This window comes from Leptonychotes weddellii, chromosome 9 (genome assembly GCF_054177405.1).
Source record: "Leptonychotes weddellii isolate Sample4059 chromosome 9, ASM5417740v2, whole genome shotgun sequence".
NCBI classification, from domain to species: domain Eukaryota; kingdom Metazoa; phylum Chordata; class Mammalia; order Carnivora; family Phocidae; genus Leptonychotes; species Leptonychotes weddellii.
In genome coordinates this window covers 22,938,733-22,962,337 of record NC_138377.1, presented here as the reverse complement: position 1 = coordinate 22,962,337, position 23,605 = coordinate 22,938,733, and the positions used below count along the sequence as shown (strand labels likewise).

Below are 23,605 nucleotides of genomic sequence, written 5' to 3'. Positions count from 1 at the left end.
AAAAAGTTTTGGAGAGTCCTTTATAAGGTAAAGAAGAAAGAAGCATGAATATATACTGTTATTATATAAGCTTAAGGTAAAGAAGAAAGAAGCATGAATATATACTGTTACCCTTTATTTGGCTTGTCTTTCTGAAGTACTTCAGGAGAAGCATGATTGGAATAGAGCAAAGTGGCCAGCTTTTGAGTTTGGATCTATGTGTACTCAAGTACCTTATTTGTGGAAAAGATGGAAGCCCTATTCTGTACATTCCTCTGTTTTGACAGAAACCAAAATTTTGTAGGGTCACTCTCTTTTCTGTGTCTTTGGCTTCAAAGGGAATTACCTTCTCTCCATTTAGACTGAAGGCCTCTCTACCTTTGATATTCTGTCATCAGTGTTTCTTATTATTAAATCAACATGCTGATTTATTCCCAGGAGTTCGGTAAGGTATGAAAAATGAATTGTTTTCCCCTACTTTATACATTTATATTTACATTTCACTTTGGGTGTTCAGAATTAACTATTCATGGGATACTCAAAAGTTAACTCTTTTTCCATATAGAAGAGAGGGATATCAATACAGAGTGACTTGGATGGAATTTTCCAAAACATGGGCTTTATATACTGTAAATCTCTGCCTATTGTAGTGTTCTGTGCATTCCAGAAATCTTATGATTTCAGTTAAATTCTTATCTTTTCTCATTTATAAAGTGAATTGATTCTTAAGCTTTTGCATGTAGAGAAAATAATGTATATACATGTATGCTTTTAAACTGTGGAAGTTGCCAGATTGGGGGCCCTCTGAATAGGAAAATTTGTCCATTCAGCGGTTGTCTTGGTGCTTTGTTAACTAACTAGGTGCTCTTAGATTTGACTGAGGTTCTAGTTTTAAGATCATTAAGCCGTGAGACTTAATCCTCAGCTAAGACTACCAATTAGGAGTTCATCTGGTATAATTTTACTAGATTCTTTTTTATATGTACATACTCTCACTATTTTTAAAAAATCGTGGTAAAATATACATGACATAGAATTTGCCATTTTAACCACTTTTAAGTGTACAGTTGACTATTTGGTTTTTAGAACTTTCATTCGTATCAGTTCTTGTCAACAGATACTTAATGGTTGTCAGTTAAGTGCCTTGTGCTGAGGTTGGTGGATCACTGGAAAATTGTGAAAGAAGTATAAACATGGTCCCTGTTCTCAAGGGGAGTAAGCCTCATTAGGGAAACAAGATATACGTATACCAGTTAAATAATGATTCATGGTCAGTAAGGCCTTGACTGTTCAAGGAAAGCTTTGTGTAAAGGTGAGAGTCAGCTTGGTCCTTAATCAGGGGTAGGATCTGTCTAGTTTGAGGAAGGAGGAAGTGGGCAACTAAAAAAGCGTACCAGCTGTTGTTGCAGAGTGAAGTCCATTGTCTTTCAGGCAATCTGTTGCTTTTTTCCAGCTTTGGAACACCCACTGTTTTTAAAATAAGTTGAATATTCAGATGAGGGAATATATTATTAGCAAGTAATTAATACTTTTAAAAATCACAGAAATCAAACTTACTTAACTTGTGATACAGACACTGTTAAAAATCCAGATTTATAGTGATAGAAGGGTTAAATTCCTATTAAAATTCTATGCAAATACCGGTATTCATGCAGCATTAAACTTTTCAATATATTACCACTTGGGAATAGGTATTTCATTAGTGAGTTTAGAACAATAGCAGTTAAAGTTTTTATGAAAAATAATTGTACAAAAATCAGCATGTAATGAAACACATTTATTGAAATTAATCTTTGAGTGTCTGCTATTCTGAATTAGGTAAAAGGTTTAAAATGGGTATATATTGTGCATAAAGAATGAGTTATGATTAATCCTGAATAATCTTGTACTTGACACTTGATGACAAAGAACGATGCCTGTCTTGTTAGTGTATGTCTATAATGGGTCAAGGATTTTATCTGGGCTGAACATAATGTCTTACAATAAGAATTAAAAATGAAAACAATGTTTTTCTTTCTTGTATCTGCAGACAGGCAAACATACACTTGGGACCCCCATGTTCACGTGACATCAAGAGGAAACGGAAACCTGTGGCCACAGCATCTCTGTCCAGCCCAAATGCAGGTAACTGTATGTCGTTATCATTTATTGAGCACCTACTGTGTGTCGGGCACTAAATTATGTTTTATATATAACCTTTATGATAAGGTAGGTCATTTTATTCCCATTTTACTTGGGAAAATAAGAATGTGAGATGTAATTTGCCCAAGGTCACACACATTTTAAGAATCCAAACCTAGTTCCCTCTAACCTTGAAGTCTGTGTTTTTTCACAGTGTCATGTGGCTTTTTTGGGTTTGAATCCCGGTATTCTACAGTTAGCAATCTTCAGTCATCTGTGCTTTTGTTCTAGCACAGAGAAGAAATTAGGTCTGTGGTCATGAAAATCCAGTTAGGGTGGCAGTTTTAGTCAGTAGCCAAGGAGCCACATGGGTTTATTTACTTTTTTACTTGGCACATAGTACAATACATTCTCACTGTTACTGTGTGTAGTGGAGTACTAATACTCTACTAGTCATGAAATTTCTAATTAAAAACTATTTTTCAAGTTAAAACCTTGCAGTTTTCTGGCCAAAACCAGTTGGTTGGAAACCGAAATAGTGGTTATCTTTGGTGAGGGGTAGTGACCAGGAGACGACATAATCAGAAGTCTTCTGGGAAATGCTCTTTGTCATCAACTGGGTAGGAATTACATGGGTATATGCATATGTAAAAATTCATTGAGCTGTATGCTTATGATTTATGCCCTTTATGTATGTTATCCTTAAAAAATGGGGGGTAGTCATTATTTATATCAGAAAGAATATTGGATGTTTGTAGGTATTTTTCTTTGGAGTTAGGAGAAGACAGTTAAACATAATCGGTAATCAGGAAATTTTTGTGTTATCTCAGTACAGTTGAGGATAAATTGCTCTGGATAAAAAGATCATATCTGTGTGTAGGACCTATCGGAAGTACAGTTATTTTCTTGATGATAGTGAATTCACTCTGAGGAAATTGAGTATATCATAGATTATTTTATTTTCTTCAGAAAATACTGTATATTGTATAGATCAGAGCAGTTGATGAGTGAAGAATAGACCTCAGAGAGAAGGGAACTCTATCTATCTCTCTCCCTTAACTTAGTAAGTTTCAGCATACTTTAAAATCGACTTCTTTCAGCTTCTGTTTGGGGTGACTGCTTGATAATGGTTCTTCCTGGACAATCTTAATCACAGGTCTGATAATTATAGTAAATTTTTTCCAGTGATTTCTACATGGACATGGCCTGAGCCGATTACTTTGCATGCATTATTTCACTTAATCTTTGCAACAACTTTAAAAGGTAGATGCTGTTTTTATTCCCAGTTTACACATAAGAAAATTGAGGCTTACAGAGGTTAAATCACTTCTCCAAGGTCCCGTGGATGATAAATTGCAGAGCCAAGGTCAAGTCGGTTTCCTTATGACTTCGAGAGCTGCGCTGTTACACACTTCAGGTGTTCTGTGTTGTATAAGATAGCATTGGTTCCAAATTGTGACTGCATCAAAATCCAGCCTATGGTATTGGAAGCATTACAACAGTCTCCCCTCTTGTATCTTTTGTTCTTTTTCCCCCCTCAATATCTAGCTTCTATTTTTAGCTTTTAATTGTTCCTAAGACAAGAACTATTGAGAAGAGTTTAAAAACCTTGTTCCACACTCAAAGCAGGAAATGTTACTGGGAGGGATTAAACGAGGTTTGGGCATTCAACACTTCTCCTCCTGAGCCCAGCTCCTCCTCTCACTTGTTGACTAAGGTCTGCTTCACTGAACATTTTCTTTTTTTCCTATCCACAACCTGAGTGCCCCGTGGAGGTGAAGGACATAGCCCGAGCCCGCACCATCAGTCAGTAGAACAAATGGGCTTGCTCTGCCTCACATCGGGCCATCTCGGATTCCACCTCTTTTATAGAAATGAGTGATGAAGAGAGGTGCGTTTCGCTTTGCCGCTGTATTAATACACATCGGGGGCCAGCTCCTGGCACTAAATCACGCTACTGCGTACATCTGTTATCTGACTCTTCACCGGCGTGATGAACAAGACTGCAGATAGAGGCTTCCTTGTGTCATTCTTTATAGGATTTTCCTAAAAGAATAAATAGCTCAGATCTCTGCCAACACTCTCCCCTGTCACTGTGATGAATTCAGCTTCTTTCTTAAACATGCAGCCACAAATCTTTTCCCTTTTCCCCTCCCCCCCCGGTAGAAAGTTTTGAGTTGAGATTGACTGAATTTAAAGGTATTAATAAGGCTAGAGAGGTGAAGAGCAGAAAGGAGTAGCTTGTCTTCCTTGTCTTTTTATATTAACACTCAGGAAAGGCCAGGGAAAAAGACCTTTTCATTAGGGTCGTTAAGTAGATCCTTCTTGAAAGTGTAGCACCTTTATTTTCTTCTTTTTATCTCCACTCCCCTTCCCTTTATGACTTTATAACCTACAGTTACCTGGTACACAGAGCCACCCTTGGATTTTAGTGAGTAACCATGTAAGAACATGCTTCTGTTTCAAAAGCCCCAGAACAGGGAAAGTCTATACCTCCTGCTGAAGTGAATTGGCTCTATGTGCTCTTAAAAAATGTGGTTGGAAAAGAAAAAATGGGGTATTTTCTCTAAGATTTGAGATTAAGTGGCTATAAGAAGCATAAGAAACTCAATGAAAACCGGATTTCATTTCCGTGATTTGATTTTTCTTGATTAGAATGACAAGAATGGAGCCTTTGGTGTACAAATCCCATTCCTTCAAAAATTAAACCCATGGCTTTTAGGTAGAGGAGAATTGGGGGATGATAAGACATTGTATTCAGAGCCCTTACTATTTTGGGCATCCCCTGAGCCTCTTCTGACCTTCCTGTCTCTGGGATAGGATATGTGTCCTTAGAGCATCAGTTGGAAGGGTACTCAGCTGTTAATCTGTTAACTAGTTACATCAAATTCCAAATACCAGGCCAGTGATGCTAGAGATGTATTTGCGAGAGCCGAAATTTTGATCTGTTTTGCTCACTTCTGTACCCTGAGCATCTAAAATAGTACTCAGCACAGAGAATGATCTCACTAGGTATTTCTTGTTTGAATAAGTGAATGGAATCTTAAAGTTGAAACAGTTATTCTAAAAATTATTCTAACCCTGTGATCGGATTCAGTAGTTCCATTGTAGGTTAGCCCTTGCCTCAGGTGTCATAAGGCAGATTCTTACTGCCCCTTTTTACTTTTTTCTTACTGCCCCTTTTTAAAATTCAAATGGTTTTTATTTTATTTTTATTTTTTTAAAGATTTTATTTGAGAGAGAGAGAATGAGAGAGAGCAAGCACGTGAGAGGGGGGAGGGTCAGAGGGAGAAGCAGACTCCCCGCCGAGCAGGGAGCCTGATGCGGGACTCGATCCAGGGACTCCAGGATCATGACCTGAGCCGAAAGCAGTCGCTTAACCAACTGAGCCACCCAGGCGCCCTCAAATGGTTTTTAAAGTTAAAAATGTTTTCTAGTAAATATTGAATGGTTATAAAAGAACATTTATAGAAGATGGATAAGGTGTCAAGAAAAACAATATAGCAAATATCCATGTACCTACCATCCACTTTAAGAACATGAACATCGCCTTTAAAATTTTCCCACTGTCCTCGTAGGTAACCATTGTCCTCATACAGTTTTTTGGTTACGTGAATATGGTTTTTTGTTAATCATTTATCATTCTTTGGGAATTTTTTCAGCTAGCTTTAACAGACATATAGCTCTCTAAGCAATACATTGTCTAGTTAGCATTTTTTGGAGGCTTGTGTAAATGGAATGTCTTACTTTCTAAGTTTCACCCAGTTATGTTTTGAGATTATTCGTTTTTGTCCTGCCAAAATCCTTTTTTTTTTTTTTACGCCACCATATGCAAATGGTATTCCATTGAATGACTATGCTGAGTATATTATAATTAAACATTCCTGATGGACATTTGGATTATATCCCATTTTATGCTACTGTGAAAAATACTGCATTGGTCTTTGGGAGAACATGTGCAAAAGTGTTTCTGGGCCATTTCACAGTCCTTAGGATGGCTATATCAAGGACCAGGAAACAACAAATGTTAGGAAAGATGGAGAGAAATCGGAACCCTTGGGCATTGGCGGTGGGAACATGAAATAGTGCAGCCGCTATGGGATGCAGGGTGGTGGCTCCTCACAATTGTAAACATAAAACTACCGTATGAGCCAGCAATTCCGCTTCTAAGTGTATACCCAAAAGAATTGAAAGCATGGATTCAAACAGATATTTGTACATCCATGTTCCTAGCAGCATTATTCACAAGAGCTAAAAAGTGGAAGCGACGCAAGTGTCCATTGCTGGATAAATCAATAAACAAAATGTGGTTTAAACATTCAGGGGAGGAGTATTTGGCCTTGAAAAGGAAGGAAACTTTGACATGCTACAGCATGGATGAAGACATAGTACTAGGTGAAATAAGCCAGACACAGAAGGATAAATCCTGTATGATTCCAGTTATAGGAGGTACCTCAAATGGTCAAATATGTGGAGACAGAAAGTAGAATAATGGTTGCCAGGGGCTGGGGAAGGAGGAGAGTGGCAGTTACTACTTAACAGGTACAGTATTTCCATTTGGGAGAGTGAAGAAGTTCTGGATATGGATGGTGCTGATGCTTGTACAGCAGTGTGAATGTACTTAATGCCATGGAACTGTACACATAAAAATTATTAAATTGGTAAATTTTGTGTTACGTGTGTTTTACCATAGTAAAAAATACAGAGCACAAAATCCCCAGTTTTCCTAGGATAAGGGATTTTCCCCGCTGCGGTTGAATACCATATAGTAATGGTAAATACAGTTTTATGAAATTTATTTTCAGCTAAATATGAGTGAGTGAGTGCTTGTGCACGTGTTTGTGTGAGAGGGAGAGACAGAGATTTGGGCTGTGGTGTCAAATGTATTTTTTGCTGCTGTGGTTGAGGTTCCAAAATGCTTGAAAACTGTTGCCCTCAAGAAGCTCTTGTATATGTGCCATAGAGTAATAGCCTACAGATTTTTTTTTTTTTTTGCAGTAACTCACAGTAAGAAATTCATGTTCGAATATGTATGTGAGTGTACATATAAATCTGAAATAAATTCTTGGGTTCACTCTGATATATCCTGTTCCTTTCCATTAAGAAAAAAAGTACTGGTCATGGCCTACTAAATTGATTTTGTGACCCACAACTTGAAAATTACTATTCTGGTTACATTCCTAGGAGTGGAATTAATTGAGTGACAAGGTAAAAATGAAAATTGTCTAGATTTTGCTGTATTTTGGTGTATATTCGTTCACTCTCAACAGAGTGGGCATGATGGTGGTTTGTACCACTCTGCTCAGGGGGCATTTGGAAATGGGAGGACAGTGTTTGGTCATCACAATGACTGAGGATGCTTTTGGCATTCACTGGATGGGGTCCAGAATGGTACGTGTCCTAAAATACACAGGACAGCCCTGCACAAGCAATGATGATCATGTCCAGAATGTCTTTCGTGTCCTTGTTGAAAAACACTGGGCCTGATTGTGTGATTTTTCTTATGATATGCTGTTTATTGGAAATACTGTGTTACTGGAGGCATGGAGTGTAACAGAGCCTAGGGCTTGAAGTCCAGTATCTCAGCTTGAATCTTGCTACTTAATCAGCTCTGTTGTGTCCCTGAGCAGTGTATCCGCTGTCTCTCCTCCTCACTTTTTTGATCCAGAATATGGAGATGACGGTTCCTACTTGCAAGGGTTTGCATTAGGAAAACAGATTCTGGTTGGACAGTATTTACATAGCATAGTGCCTAGCTCATAAGTGCTCAGTAAGTGATCATAAGTGCTCAGTAAGTGATCATGACTGCATTATGAATTTGTACAATTGGATTTATTTATTTGTTCAGTTAAACACACTTTCTCAGGTAGAGAAATACTCTCACTGAAATCTTGCCTCTTTTTTTTTTTTGGAAAGGACAAAAAAAAACTTATGTGGCTCCTTGGCTTCATAGGTTATAAAATAAAAGCATTCAGAGAATTGTGCAGTGAAGTGTCTCTGATTCTAATTTGTCTCCCCTTGATCTTTTCTTCCTTCCTTTTATTGTAACCACCTTACCAGTTCATGTGGATGTAGTGGAAACAACTACACCAGCATCGCAGGTCCAGAAATCTCCAAACCCTGAGTGGTTGGTCAGGACCTCTGCCGCAGAGAAAGCCACTGACTCAGCTGCAGCGACGTTTTTTAAAATGCCACCAGAAAAGAGCCCTGGATACAGCTAGAGAGCAGGATTCCACCCACCAGGAGCTACTGGGTGTTGTGAAACGCATCCCAGACGTGGAACCGCGGAGTCTTGCATATCGTAATTGACATTTCCAATCCTTTCATCGCCGGGGTGACCCTTCTTTCAAACAAAGCAGTGGACTCTCTCTTAGAAAACCATGTTGTGGAAATCTGTTTTTGTTTTGTTCTGTTTTGTTTTTTTAAAGTTAGTAAAGTATTGCAGCAGCAATTTTTTTAAAAAAAGGTCATCCTATGCTATATTTGTTACATTGCTGTCGTTGTCCCAACAGCTACCTACAGTTCCTTTCACAGAGCTGTTGCTTTTTGCAGGTATGTCTCTTTTCTTGAAAAACTAGTAACTCCTTTTGCATACTTTACATGTGTAGCTTTTAACATCATTTGAGGAAGTCCCAAATTTGTAGCCAGTTCTAGACAGATGTAAACACTGAGTTGAGACCTGTGTGTGGAATTGTGTTTACAGGAGATAGAGTTTGCCTTTGAGCCTGGTCTTGATTCACTGAGAGTGCCAATAAGCCAAATTCACCAAGTTCTCATTTGGGAGCCTCAGAGGAGACACCAGCAGCGCGGACAGTGGAAGCTTCTTCCATTTTTCTGGATGGCCTAATGGGATCTCCGGCAGCTGGACTATACTTTGCCTCATCTCCAGAGTTGGTGTTCTCCCGCAGGAGGATATGTACATTCATAATATAATGAAGAAATGGTTTCGTTGTTCAGCAAACTTAAAATAGTCAGTGGATTGTGTCTTAGTACTTCATGTCACAGTATAAGCTTTTATGTATGAAATGGGACTTTTATTGTTAGCTTATAGGTCAATAACCTGCAGCAGAAATTCATACTCTATTATAATAATGGCTTCTCGGGGACATACTTCGGGGAGAAAAATGTCTTTTTGACACGCCTTTATACTTGGCGTGTTTATGACGGCTCAGCTGCATGTGGAGTTATATATACGGCCATGCCTGAAGTTGGATGCTACTTTGTCAAAATGAGGAATAAGTGACTGCCTGGAGCTGCTGGAGAAAAGCCACCCTTTCTAAAAAAGTATTATCCAGAGTGTCTGTCATTTGTGGCCTGGTTGACAGAAGGGTTCTTTTTTGTACGAATTGAGTACATTTGCTCTGAAATACAGAGAAACTGTTCTCTAAGTGCCCACTTCTCTGGTAACGTTCCAGAGGAACTCCCAGCCCTGCCCCTGGATATCTTCTGTGCTTGAATTAGGTGCCGAGTGGGACAGAGCCTCCTATCCCTGAAGTGCAGCTGTCCCTTTTCCTCACACACAATGTGAGGGTCGGCTGCTCTGTCGTGTTCCCTTTAAAAATGATAGTCCTTACCTATCCGTGCTAACTCCAGGATTTCCTTGTTGATGGGTGAGTGTGAATCTAGTTGGAAGGGGGGACTTGAAGCTAATTTAAAATGGCACTTTCTTTAAGAGGGAGAACACGTCAATTGTCCATAACGAGGAGTCTGGTGGAGGGAGGGGCACATGGAGATTATGAAGTGAGGAGTAGCATTAAAGCCAAACCAGCATCCCTGGGAGCCACCCCTAGTTCTCCTTTTGTCCATTGGGGCTACATCCAGAGCAGTATAGAAAATAAAAATGCCTGTTGAATATAAAATGGCACTACTAAATTGTTTTATTGATGAAGGGGGGTTTTATTGTCATATGTGCATTCTTACCTAGTTCCCATCATGTCCTGAGACACATTTCTAACATATTTGTTGGATTCAAGGGGAAAAAAATCCATGGACATAATTTTATTTTCTTTGCACTAAGCTCTGGCTCTTGCAGAGATGGGTCCTGTGATCATGGCCTATTCAGATCTCCACAGTTCAGATAGAATCTTGTTGCCTGGCAATTCTCCTTTCTACCTGTGATTACAAATAATTTTTATATATGACTTTATTTACATTTTAAACATCTCTAGGATGATGTACTGCTATTTTAGAGAGACAAGAATGGTCACAGAGTTTAGCGACTTGCCCAAAAGTCACATGATCAAGCCAAGACTAAAATCCCAGACTTTCGGACTTCCTCTGCCCTGGGTTATAATCTTTTGTTTTTCTTGGTAGACCTGAGTCACTCGGAGACCCATAATTTTGAAACAGTATGACATGAATGTTTATCATCTTTCTTGGGCATGCTTTTCTACATATTTTGAATACATCCCATGGGGATTATCCAAAAATGCCATGTCTGCCTGTAATAAGTGGGGAAGAAAATTAATTGCCTAAGAAATAGCTATTAATACTTTGCAACACAGGGTTGTAAATTGTGCTCCTCATTTTAAGCTGCTGCATGAGCATGCTGACAGAATTATTAACCAACTTACTTTGCTTGTTTTCTATATGAGTCAATTCCAGAGGAATAACCTTGGAATTGAGTGTTTTTTGAATCATAAATTTTAAATTTCTTTTTTATATAGCAAAGTGTATGATGTCATACATTGAGTAAAGTCTGTTACCTTTCAACAAAAGATACAATTTCAAAATCAGGTTTTGTAGTCTCTTGAAAAAACTGATAGCGTGACTTCCTTTGAGAATAATCATTGAGCTCGTGTTTATTTGATCTGTCTAAAAGTAGTAACTGAAGCTGAGTTCCACAGTTCTTACTTATTTCGGCTTCTGATTTATCCTAGCTGGCTACACAGTCTGCCTGTCTGAATCCTAATCTTCTGTATTTTCCACAAGGAGCAAAAGTCAAGACATTATCCACTTACATGAGCATCATTCATAGAAATTAGTTTTGCTTATGAGTTTAAGGGAATTTGAGATTATTTTTCAGATGCAGCATTTAAAGGGGAACAAGTTCATTTGCATCAAAACTCTTGGGTTGCTTTTTGGTAAGAACCGTGCAGAAGAGGGAATTAGCTGTTTACATGGTGCCAAATTTAGGAGAGGCAGAGTGTGATCTTTATTGAGTGGTGCGTGCTTGATCAATAAGGCACATTTAACCTTGAATTCTTTTGAAATCAAATGCAATTGAAAATTTTGTTTTGCTGGGCTGTGAAACAGGCTGCAAACAAGGCCATTTTGGCAGCAAAAGGACCAAAAGCTGAAACAAAATTTCTTGTTCCGTGATGCTTGTGGCATCCTTTGCTAATGAGTAAAGCTCCACACTGACGATAGGTAATTCAACTACTTATGAATCCCACATAGAGGACTGTGATCTATCTTTGCATTTTGGCATCAGAAACGCAGTCTAGACCACAGCATTGGAAGTTCTGGAGCCTCAGGAGCAGAGCCAGCACAGAGGTCACTTGGAGTTGAACAAGAGAAGGAGCTAGGCTCGCAGTGTCATTGCTCATGGGGTGGCCTCTCCACTTGGGCTCCGGGGGATGTTTGATTCATTTCAGGTCTTTTCTTCAGTTTGGCTTCATTACCGTGGTGTGGGCCATATACTTTGTGTTTCCCGGGGAGAAGGCTTTGTAGAAATCTCAGCATTAGGAGCCGCAGTCAGTGTTCTGTAGGTCCGGTGCACCTTCTGTGAGCCGGTGTGAGAACAGAGTGCTTACTCTAGCGGCTGTGGATGCAGTCTGGTCCAGGGCACAGTTTACGGGATATGTCATGATTCACGGGGTGGCGGCAGGGATGGTAAAAGCAGTTTGCTCTTGGTGTCAGCTGCTTCCTTTGTTAATGCTTGAGCTGTCTTACTTGTCAGTATTTCCTTATCTCCTGCTCTGGTCGTGCCAGCTAGTAGAGTTACAGATGGTGGCAGCAGTCAGGATGGGTTCCTACCCCATCAGGAAATGGCACACAGGGAGAAGGTGAGGGAATCGGTGGGTTCTACTATAGCGGCCCAGAGATGCCTTCACGAAACTATTATTAAGATCCCCAAACAGATGAATGTCAAATGCCTGGAAACAGCAACATCGGAAAGAAGCAAGGAAAATGAATGATCCCGCTGAACAGTGTGGATTGAAAGGTTCTTAACAAGTCCGGCAAGATAAACTTATGGCCAAAAGGAGAAATTTTCCTGCCTCTGCAAATAGACATGATAAACACTAAAATTGCCAAGTTTTTGGGATAGAAACTTTTCAAGTACAGTATTGAAGAATGAGGCAGATCCCGAAGATGTTGACCAGGGAAAGCAATCTTGGCAAAGTCCAGAAATGAGAAGGCATGAGGAAGAGAAGGGGAGATGCTTAGAGCAGGGGTGCTGGGGCTCCTTGACCACCAGCAGCAGCACATACTTGTCCCCACCAGACCCACCCGAATCGGAAACTGAGGGTGGGCCGGGCAGTCTCACAAGGCCTCCGGAGGACTCTGATGCACGCGGACATTTGAGAACCACAGGCTTTGCTGTACCTAAGCGTTTTAATATATTGGCATCCCCCTAAGCTCTGAGGTGCACTTATATTTCCCTCCATAAGTATAGACATGTTTTGTATATGATTCTTTGCAGAAACTGTTAATGTTTTTATTTCCCATACTTTTTCCCTAAAGCCCCTAAAAGATCTGGAAATGTTGAGAAAGAATGATGTGGAGAAAATTGCCATCAAGGCCATATTTAGATGGATGGAAACAACCTTTAAAGTGGATTAAAATATAACAATGAATTTTTAGTCTGTGAGTGATAGTCATTTTTCACAATAGACAGTAAAACATTTGTGTAAGATACTGCTATCCATGATTTCATGATATTTGTTCATTACATTTTCGTTTCCTGGGAAAATGTCGTGTATTTTCCAGCATAATAATGATGAAGTCTTTAAGGTATGGCTCACAAAAATGAAAATAATTGGAAGAAAAAACCACCCTGAGTACATAGTATTGTGTAATAAATACTTGTTGCGTTATTGGTGATCTTTTGCTAGGACTTAATCTCGGTACTTCAGAGCATGTAAAAATCAATTTTCAGTGATCCACTTAATCACACCTTATTGTCTTTGTTTTACATTTCAGTGATTCTGCAGGGCTTGGTGGCCAATAGCAACAGCATGTTCTATTTTTTTGTCTGACTCCTGGATTCGGTGTTTCAGAATACGGTACTCTAATCCTAAAGCTTTGAAATGAAATCACAACCACTTTTTCTTTAGGTTTTATTTGTATGAATTGGGCTAGGCTCTAATTTATGACTTAAGCCCACAAACCCAAATTTTCTCTGGGAATTTGTGTGGCCAAAGAGGAGTTCTCTGGTATCATTTCTCAGGTGTTCATCTTGTTTTGTGCCCGGGGCTTGATTTATAAAGGTGATAAAGTGAGGGCACGGAGAGGTCTGTGCCACTGAAAGAAAAGTTTGTAGTTACAGTTCCCCTGGAAATGAGGCACGGCTTGCCGCGCAGGACCACAGGACGGCACCAGGTTTGGGTCAGGAGGCAGAAGACTGAAGCAAGCAGTAAGTTTAGGCCAGAGCCTTTATTGGGGTTTCCTCTAAGAAGGCAAAGCAGGGCAGGGTGAACAGCTCTAGAAATGGCTAGTTCAACTAATTCTGGGGCCTTTGGGCTATAATCTAATCTCTGGTTGCCTAGTACCTGGCCCTGGGATGATTGCTTCCTGGAGTGTAACAGGTCAGATGGAGGGGGTATGGCTCCACCGAACCTGGTTGGTTTGCACATCGAAAACATACTGCTGGCTGAGTCCTTTGCTATCTTTCTAAGAATCAGCCAGCCCTGGGAGAGGTAGTTTTTTCCCAGCCAGAAAGGTTTTTTAATCTGTTAAAACATCGTAATTATTACAGAAAGCAAAAAACATGATTAACACACGTGTAAGCTGTTAAGCTCTCCTTTCAATTTTTGCAGTCTTTTTAAAACACCATGTAATTTTTCTTTTTTTTTTAAACTTTTTTAAGATTTTATTTATTTGACAGAGAGAGATAGCGAGAGCAGGAACACAAGCAGGGGGAGTGGGAGAGGGAGAAGCAGGCTTCCCTCCGAGCAGGGAGCCCGATGCGGGGCTCGATCCCAGGACTCTGGGACCATGACCTGAGCCGAAGGCAGACGTTTAACTGACTGAGCCACCCAGGCGCCCCCATGTAATTTTTCTTTTCCATCTTGGAAACCAGTTAAAAAATACCTCTGGCCAAAAATGTTACTAGATGCTTTCAAGGTATGGGAATATAAAAAGATTTTTAAGATGGAAATTATGAAAATTAATGTTTTCTTTCTCTAGAAGTGAGTTCTGACCCTTGCAGATCTCTCATTTAAATGTTTTTAATTGAAAAAGAATAAAATACCAGAACTTACAAGTGGCCTTGGTGGCTTGGACTGAAATCAACCCATTTCACTATGTGTAGATTCTACCTCTTGCTCCTCCCAGTGGGCCATGTATTTCTCCATGAACAATGTCATGATTATGCAAACTTCTGGCACCCCAAAATCATGGCAACACTTTAAACTGCTCTCAGTGTATATCCCAGTTTTGTAGTCAGTAGCTATCGCAGACTGTGGCCATTTCAAACTCTTTACCCCCACCTTCTCTCAGCCTCAGCAGCTAATCTCCCCCATCCCCTAACAGGTAATAAAGCATTAGACAGGAGTCCCCCCATTGCACACCCTTACATACAACCCTTCCTCACCTTTCTTGTGCTTGTCCTGCCCAACACAAATCCCTTCAATGCCCTCAGTCCCTCTCCTTTGATCAGATGCCTTGCTCAGTCTAGCTACAGCTTCTCACTCCTGGCACGTACAGCTCTGCATTTGAACATGTTTAAAGATTCCCTCTTGAAACGAAAATACTCTTTTGACTACCACTAAAATACTGCCCTCACTTACACTTCCTGTTCATTAATTCTCAGTCCACTGAAGCATTGGTTTTTAGCCCTGGCTGCACATTAGGACCACCTGGGGAGATTTTAAAGAATCCTAATTCCCTCAACTGAACTACAGACCAATTACATCAGAATGGGGAGGTGGGACAGGCTTCATTCTTTTTAAAACAGTGATGCAGCTGGGGCTGAGAACCACCATGCCAAAACCTGGTTGCTATACTCATCACCATTAAAGTTGTTTTTGCTGGGTTCACCAGTGATTTCCAGTTGTCAAAATTCAGCCCTTTGGTTGATGCTTATGACTTCATACTATATAACCACTTCCTTTTTGGAATTCTGCCTGTTCTGACCCTGCTCTCCTGATTTTTTCCTCCACTTCTTTGCTTTTTCAGTCTCCACAGGTGGGCAGTCCCAACACAGACTGAATGTCCCTTTCTTCACCTCCAATACTTCAGTTAACACCTATGTACTAATGAGTTCCTTTGCCATACCACCTAATGCACTGACTTAAAGCCTGGACTTAGAGTGAAGCATTTACATTCCTTAATCATTGTAGACGTACGGGAAAACATGCTCAAGGTCTCTGCTTCTTCCTTTGTTTCTCTTTGTGTCTGTTTGTCCCTCCTCTAGGCCCACTGAGGTAGGAAGGTTGCTAACCACATTAGATTCTAAGATGGATCACCCCTATGTACTCTTGGGGTTGCCATTCATAAGAAGTCAGGCTTGAACTGTGGTCCCTCTTCTGCTTTCTCCTATCCAGGATCTTGGACTGGTAAGGAGACCTGGGCCCACTTTTACATACAAGGAGGCTACCCCCATCTAGTGCTCACTTCAGTTTTTTACTTTCTGCTGCTGGTAAGAGTTTAGTTTGGGTTTAGGGGGTGAGACAGACTCATTTCCTCACCAATTTTTGACCTTTGGTACCATGTTGGATCTTACTTTATTAGAGAATATTTACTGGGGTTTCAAGCCCTAGCTCTAATACTAAGGTGGAACTTGATTTTCTACTTTATTACTATCATTACATGGTACCTCTGGAACTATATATAGGGGTTCCACCCTCACCAGAAGGGATCCTGTGTGTTCCTGACTTCCCTGAATCACTAATTTCTGTTTCAGAGTCTGGGATGAATGGATCTGATTAGTACTCATGTGCTTATGTCCGAGCTGCAGGAAGTGAGAATGAGGTTATCTGGAATGTGTAGCTTCTGTTGGGGTTGGATGAATTCCTCAAACATAGAAGAACAGTTCAGGTGCTGGACAGCTGATAAGAATAACAAAGGTCCATGAGGGCCATTGTCCTATTTACTGATTCAACAAACGTGTATTAAGCACTCACTAAGCCAGTCTTCCTCAGGGACCTTTTGGGGAAGGTGGCCGCTGCCTAAGGTCCTTAGATATACTCTGCACGAAACCAGTCTGACCCTTTCCAGAGCCCCTAATGACAGTAATAATGACTAAACTGAGTGATTATTATTATATGCCATTTGTCAACAGCATCTCAATCTTCAACAACTCTAAGGTAGGTAAATTTATATCTGTTTTAAAGCAATGAAATATGCTTATAGTTAGAGATTAACTTGCTCAAAGTTACAAAGCTAATCAGTGTAAGCCAGCATTCAAACTCCAAGTCTGTTTGGTGCTAGACTTTCTGTTCCTAGTAACACCCTGTGCTGCCCTTTTCACAATATAAATGAACTGTTGGTGGCCATCTATATCTGAAATAAACTGGGTGCCACTGGGCCTGGAACTGGGTGTCTTGTGACACCCTTTTACTCCATTTACCTGTAGCTCCTGGTGAGCTGTTTCTCTATCAAAGCAACTATGAATGGGCTCATCTCTTTTCTGTGCCTACATCACTGAAAGATCGGCAGTTTCTGTGGCATCTTCTTAAAATGACCTATTCTTGGTTTTGGAGGTGACCACAGCAAAAGTCAATAAAGTCTTCCAAATCTATGGCAATAAACAGATATGGTCCTTTGTAGGCCAATACAAAATGGATCCCTAAGCCAGAAGGACATGTACTTTGGATTGTTAATGTTAGTGATGAACTGTGCTGAACATCTTGCTAAACATCTTACAGAGCTGCTAGCCAAGATAGCCATCTTAACGGTTTTGACCTTTATAAATGTCCCTTCACTCAGTAGATGTGAGTAGAACACATTTTATGTCAAGCACCCTGCTAGCTGCTGAATGTACAAAGAGGAAGGGTTGCATTCCTGTTGTCACGATATTCATGGTCTTCTGAGGAAGAGACAAAGCAAATATTACAATGTAGAATGATAAACTTTGAGAAAGAATACCGGGGTATCTTGGCAGCAAGGAGTAAAGCACCCCAACTCAAACTGGGTAGAGGGAGGAGTTAAAAAATACTGGACCGGGTCTTGGAGGATGAACAGAAGTTAAGTGAAGAAGAGAGGATGAGGCCACCCAGCATAAAGAGCATGGTTTGTACAGGGCACTTCAAGTATTTTGGTATGGCTGACAGCATATAGGAGCAGGGAGAAGTAGGCAGGAGACAAAGTGAAGGACCCTGTGTAAACTGGCTTGCTTGTTGATTAGGAGAGCTGTCACAGTATTCCTCTGCTGTATAGTCCTGGAAAGCCTACTGCAACTGGCCCATTTTGCAGACAAAGCTGGAACTGAGATGTGAACAGGTTTCCGGCTCCTCGATCACCTCCCTGGGAAATACAACCAGATCTGTCTCTTTGTAGGAGCTACTGACATGCTTAGGAGTAGGTTAAGCTGAATTGGAAATAATCAGTTTGCACCATGGCTGACTGAATTCTTCATGCGTTCTATCATGATGCCAGTCTGAGGTTATTCCCCTTAAACTGCCTTATCTTGGTAGAATTTAATGCACAATGTGGTAGTCTTAATCCCTAGTACTGTTCTTCAGTAGCCAAAGTTGCCACTCTAAAATATGCATTTGGGGCTTTTTTTCCTCAGTGGCCACAGTAAATTTGTGTCGATGAATCTACACTCTTTAGATGGGGGAACTTTGCAATCTTTGAAATCTCAATGCTACAGAAAGTGTCCATAGGATAAATGCAGCTGTCCCATACGAAGCATTGATCCCATGATTTTGGTCTCATTAATACCATGCTATATGTAGCTGAACTCTGTAAAATGGAGCGAATGTAGTGGTTTGGGCCAACAGTGGTAATGTATGGCCCTTTTTCTGGTGTTCCACATTAGTGTGACTCAGAGCGTCTTCACCACATTCTTTGGAGCTCTTGATTTAAAACCTTTTTTTAAAAAAAATCTTTTAGTTTGAAATAAGTTTAGACTTACAGGAAAGTTGCAAAAATAGTATAGAAAGTCGCCATATGTCCTTCTCTCAGCTTCTAATGTTAACAGCTTACATAACCATGGTACAATTATCAAAACCAGGAAATTAACATTGACACAATCCTATTAACTAAACTACCTACTTAGTTCAGTGTCACCCGTTTTCCCTGTAAAGTCCTTTTTCTGGTTAAGGATTCAATCCAGGATCCATGTGTACTTGGGTCTGTTTCTGAGCGTTCAATTCTATTCACTGGTTATTTGCTTCTGCACAGTGGCACATTGTTTTCAATAACTGAAACTTTATAGTATGTTTAAATGTCTGATAGAGCTAGTCCTCTGACAATTATTCTTCTCCAGTGTTTTCCTGGCTCTTCTTACATGTTTGTTTTTCCATATAAACTTTAGTATCAACATGTCTAACTGAGATTGCATTACATTTACTAGCTCACTTAGGGAGAACTGACATCTTTACAATGTTGAGTTATCCAAATTATCCACGAATGGGGGATATATTTCCATTTGTTCATGTCTATTTTTGTGCTTTTTCAGGACTGTTTCAAATTTTTCCTTGGATAGATATTATGCATTTCTTGTTAAGTTTATCCCCTAGTATTCCATCTTTTTTGTTGCTACTAATGGGGTTTTCTCTGCCATTATGTCTTCTACTTGGTTATTGTTCTTATATAGGAAGACTTTTGACTTTTGTATACTAATTTTATATCCTGCTACCTTACTGAATTCTTTTACTTTTGGGGTGAGTTTTATCATTGATCCTCAAGGGTAAAAAAAAAAATTCTAAATGCACTGAACAGTAACAATGAATGAAAGAACCTATGGAGGTCAAAAGTGCTGTGAACTTTTGGGCAACAAGTAAGATGAAAGCCATTATTCACTCTGAAAGTATCTGCAGAGACCTGGCCCCCTTGAGCCTCTGTCATGGTGACTGTGATGAGTGTAGGAGATAAAGCTGGGCCTGCTCAGTGCAGGGAATTTAGCCTAAGATCTCCCACAAAGTGGGGCCCCTCAAAGTGCAACACTCACAGCGTAAGCATCAATACTAAGTAAACCCACCAAGCAGAAATAACAGCAAGGCCTTTCTTGGCCTTGGCTGTGGGTGGAGGAAAAGTTTGTTTTAACCTAAAAATGTTTAACAAGTTGTCCCTTATAGAGGCTTATGGCCTAAGTTTATTCTACTGGTGTGGTCCAAAATACTGCAAGTGGGAATTTAATTTACAGTGGACCCAGGTCAGTAATAACCTTAGATGACTAGCAGATGCAAACACAAATTCTCTCAGGAGGAACGAAACTTAAGTCACGGTATCAAAGAACTACCACAGATAGTTATAAAGAATATGGGTAGCTCACAGGTCAAAACCACAAACGAAAGAAGGAAACAAGAAACTATGAGTGAGAATCATTAGAAACAACATGCAGGAGAATCAGACTCAAACACATTAGATATTGTACTTATTGGCACACAGTATAAACTAAATGTTTTAAATATATTTCAAGAAATAAAAGAAAGGCTTCAAAACACCAGGCAACAAAAACACATAACTTTGAAAAGGGGTGATGAGAGTTACAGTGTCCTATTGCCCTTAAGTTGTTCAGGAGGAGTTAAAGAATCTTATTAATTTGGGGCCTTAGGTAAGTAGACATGTTAAAATATTTGGGGCAAGCATTAAAAGAATAAATATAGAGAATACAGTATTTAAGCTAATATGGGGGGAAAGAAATGGTAAAAAGACAATAAACTGGAAAGGTGAGAAAAAGCACAAAATAAGGTGGTAAAAGAATTCAAATTTATTAGTTATAAGCATTAATGAACTAGACCCTCCAGTTGAAAGATAAGGTCAATAATGCCAGATTTTAAATATCCACTTACATGCTGTTTATAAGAGATACATCCAAAACTTAGTCACAGGAAGACTGAAAGTAAAAGGATGGAAAAATATAAGAGGAAGTTAATCAGAGAAAGTAAAGATAATCTCTACGAAATAACAAACGTTGGCTCAATAACTGATAAGTGGTTCAATTTGCCAGAAAAACATACTAATTTTCAACTAAGCTTGATAACAGAGCCTCAGTATACATAAACAAAAATGGGCAAAACTAAGTTTAAAATGTCTACTTTAGTTGTTGATAATGACAAGTGGACAGAAATTGTTATGAATATAGAATATTTAAATAGTATAATAAGCTTATGGTCTAGCAGACATGAAAAGAATATCACACCCAACAATTTGAAGAATTATACATTATTTTCAAGCACTGATTGAACATTACAAAAATTGACTCTTAAGCCATAAAGCAAACTTCAGTGAATTCCAAAGGTTAGAGACAAGTAGACCACACTCTGTAATCACGATGAAAAATTTAAAAGTCAGTAACAAAAAATGAATTTGCTAACATATTTGGAAATTTCATAGCATATCTAAACTAATGAACCAATGAAAAAGTCTTAACAGATATTGGAAAATAGAACTGAATTATATGAAAATTCTATTTTCATTAACCCTCTTGAGATGCAGCTAAAGGGGTAATTTGAGGAAAACATATGGTCTGAAATGTTTAAGTCAGAGAAGAAGAAAGGACTGAAAATTGATGAGCTAAACATTCTACTTACAATTAGTAAAATAATAACAGAATAAACCCAGAGAAGGCAAAATTAATAAAATAATAGTGATAAGATCTAAATTTAATGAAATGAAATAAACATATGATTGAAAAATCAACAAAAATTATGACAAATAAAATAAGCAAAACTTTAACAGCATTAAGAAAAGATGGAGAAGGCACTAACAATATTAGGAAAGGAAAGGGACACATAGTTATAAATACAGAAGAGATCTAGAAGATAGTAAAGTAATTTTGAAAGCTTAAACAAAACAGACACATTTCCAGAAAGATAATTTATCAAAACTCAATCAGAAGAAATGGAAAACTCAATTGGTCCTGTAATCATCTAGTCAGTAGTTTGAAATCTGAGACTGTATATTCTTCGTAGGAAGATTTTGTGTGACCCACCAAAATGGTGGAAATGTCTCTGGCTTATAAAGTTTATTTGGAAGACCAAATGAGCAAGACTAGCCTAAGAAAACTGGAAGGGAAAGGATATGAGAGCTTATAGCCTTTAATACTGAAAGTGTGGTACAGGTACATGAATAGACAAACTGACCAATGGAACACAACAGAAAATTCAGAAATAGGCCCAACTGCATACAGAAGTTCAGGATACAATTAAGGTAGTGTCTGAAGTCGGTGGGGGGGAAGATGGACTATAAAAACGAATGGTATGGAGGGGCACCTGGCTGGCTCAGTCGAAAGAGCATTTGACTTTTGATCTTGGGGTTGGGAGTTTGAGCCCCATGTTGGAGGTAGAGTTTACTTTAAAAAAATTTTTTTTAATTTTCAGAATGAATGGTATTGGGATAACTGGATGGCCATATGAAAAAACAAATTTGCTTTGTTCCTCACACTATATACCAGGATAATTTTTAAATTGATCAGAGGTTTAATTGTACGATATTAAACCAGTAGCACAGTAGCACTGTGGAAAGATGCTCAACTTTTTGTTTTTGATTTTCACAACAACCTAATGCGATAGTTATTCTTATCATCCCCATTTTTCAGAGAAGGAAACTGAGTCGAAAGGAGAGTGTTCTGCCTGAACTCAAATGCTAATCAGTTATGGTTCTAGGATTTGAACCCAGTCAGGCTTGCTCCAGAAAAGAGTAATTTACCTTGACTAAATGAGGTTTATTTTAGGAACACAAGGATCATTTAATATTAAGACTAGCTGGGTGTTTCCTTAATATGATAAAATATATTTATCTCAATCCAAAGCCACCACCATGCTTAATTGAGAATTAGAGAAACAATTTCATTAAAGTCAGAAACAAGACAAGGATGTCCACTAATCATCACCATTATTTAAAATTGTTCTTCAGGACATAGACAAAACAATTAGACAAGAGAAAGAAATTAAAGGTAAAGAAATTAAGAAGAGAGGATAAAATTATAACTTGCTGAAGATAATTGGATTGTCAGCCTAGAAACTAAAAAGGACTAACCAAAAACTTAGAAACAAAATAAGAATTTAATAAATTAGATGGCTACCAAATTAATTTTCAGAATCAACAGCCTTTATATACACAATGTCTGATTACAGCTATAAAGAAAGAAAAGACCTACTTTATAAACATAAGATATAAAATCTTTAGGAATAAACTCAAGAAATATTATTTGTTGAAAATTCTAAAATACTAATGAGGGACACAAAACAAGACCTGAACAATTGTAAAGACATACCATGTTCATACATAAGAACAATCAGCATCATAAAGATGTCACCTCTCCCTAGTTAATCTATAAATTTAATGTGATATCCAATAAAAATATAATCAGATTTTTAAAAAAGATTTACACAAACTGATTCTGAAGTTCATATGGAAAACCAAGAATATATAAGAAAGAAAGGGATGTTGTTAGAGGGAGGTTAACTATAGATATTTAAAATTTATAAATCTACAGCAATTAAAACTGGTAATAATTTGTGAATAGTCAGATCAGTATAGCAGAACAGTTCAGAAACAGATCTAAATACATATGGGAATTGAGTGTATGATAAAGGTGGCTTTTCAATCAATGGGAAAAAGATTATTCAGGAAGTAGAGATAGATTACTAGGTAGTGTTCTGGAAAAAAATTAAGTTGGATCCATACTTCACTGCTATATCGGATAACTTGCAGACAGTTCTAAGACTTAAACATAAAAAATAAAACTCTGTACTAGAAAAAAAAGGAAAATCTTCTTATGACTTAAGAGTGGGGAAGGCCTTTCTGAGTCTGCCACAAAACCCAAAAGCTTTAAAAGAAATGATTGCTAGATGAGACTTCGTAGAGATAAAGAATTTCTTCATGACAGTAGCATCATAAGCAAATGCAAATGAGAACCTGAGTGAGATATGTTTAACTCCATCAAGATAAGGGCTAATTTATCTAATGTAAAAGGATCCCCCTCAAATAAAAAAGAAATAGATCAGCAATCCAATATAAAAATGGGCAAAAGAAATTAACAGACATTTCATAGAAGAGAAAATACAAATGACTCTTAAGCATATGAAAATATGCTGAACCTCACTTGTAATAAGATAAATTTTTCACCTATCAAAAATAATAAAGCTTGATAACACACTATAATGGTGAGCATGTGGTTAAATAGGCACTTTCACATATTGCACAAATTAGTACAAACTGTGGAGTT

General features: G+C 38.6%; 1 protein-coding gene across 3 annotated transcripts in view; it reads left to right on the top strand.

The window, feature by feature from the left end:
- Nucleotides 1-12,899, top strand: part of GPATCH2L (G-patch domain containing 2 like) — a 55,065-nt gene extending 42,166 nt beyond the window's left edge. For all 3 annotated transcript variants that reach the window (XM_081830174.1, XM_081830176.1, XM_081830175.1), the window contains exons 9-10: nt 2,009-2,103; nt 8,161-12,899. In XM_081830174.1, the coding sequence (XP_081686300.1) occupies nt 2,009-2,103; nt 8,161-8,321 (256 nt within the window). In that variant the 3' untranslated portion in view covers nt 8,322-12,899. The remainder of the gene's footprint in view (nt 1-2,008; nt 2,104-8,160) is intronic.
- Nucleotides 12,900-23,605: the final 10,706 nt, after the last annotated feature.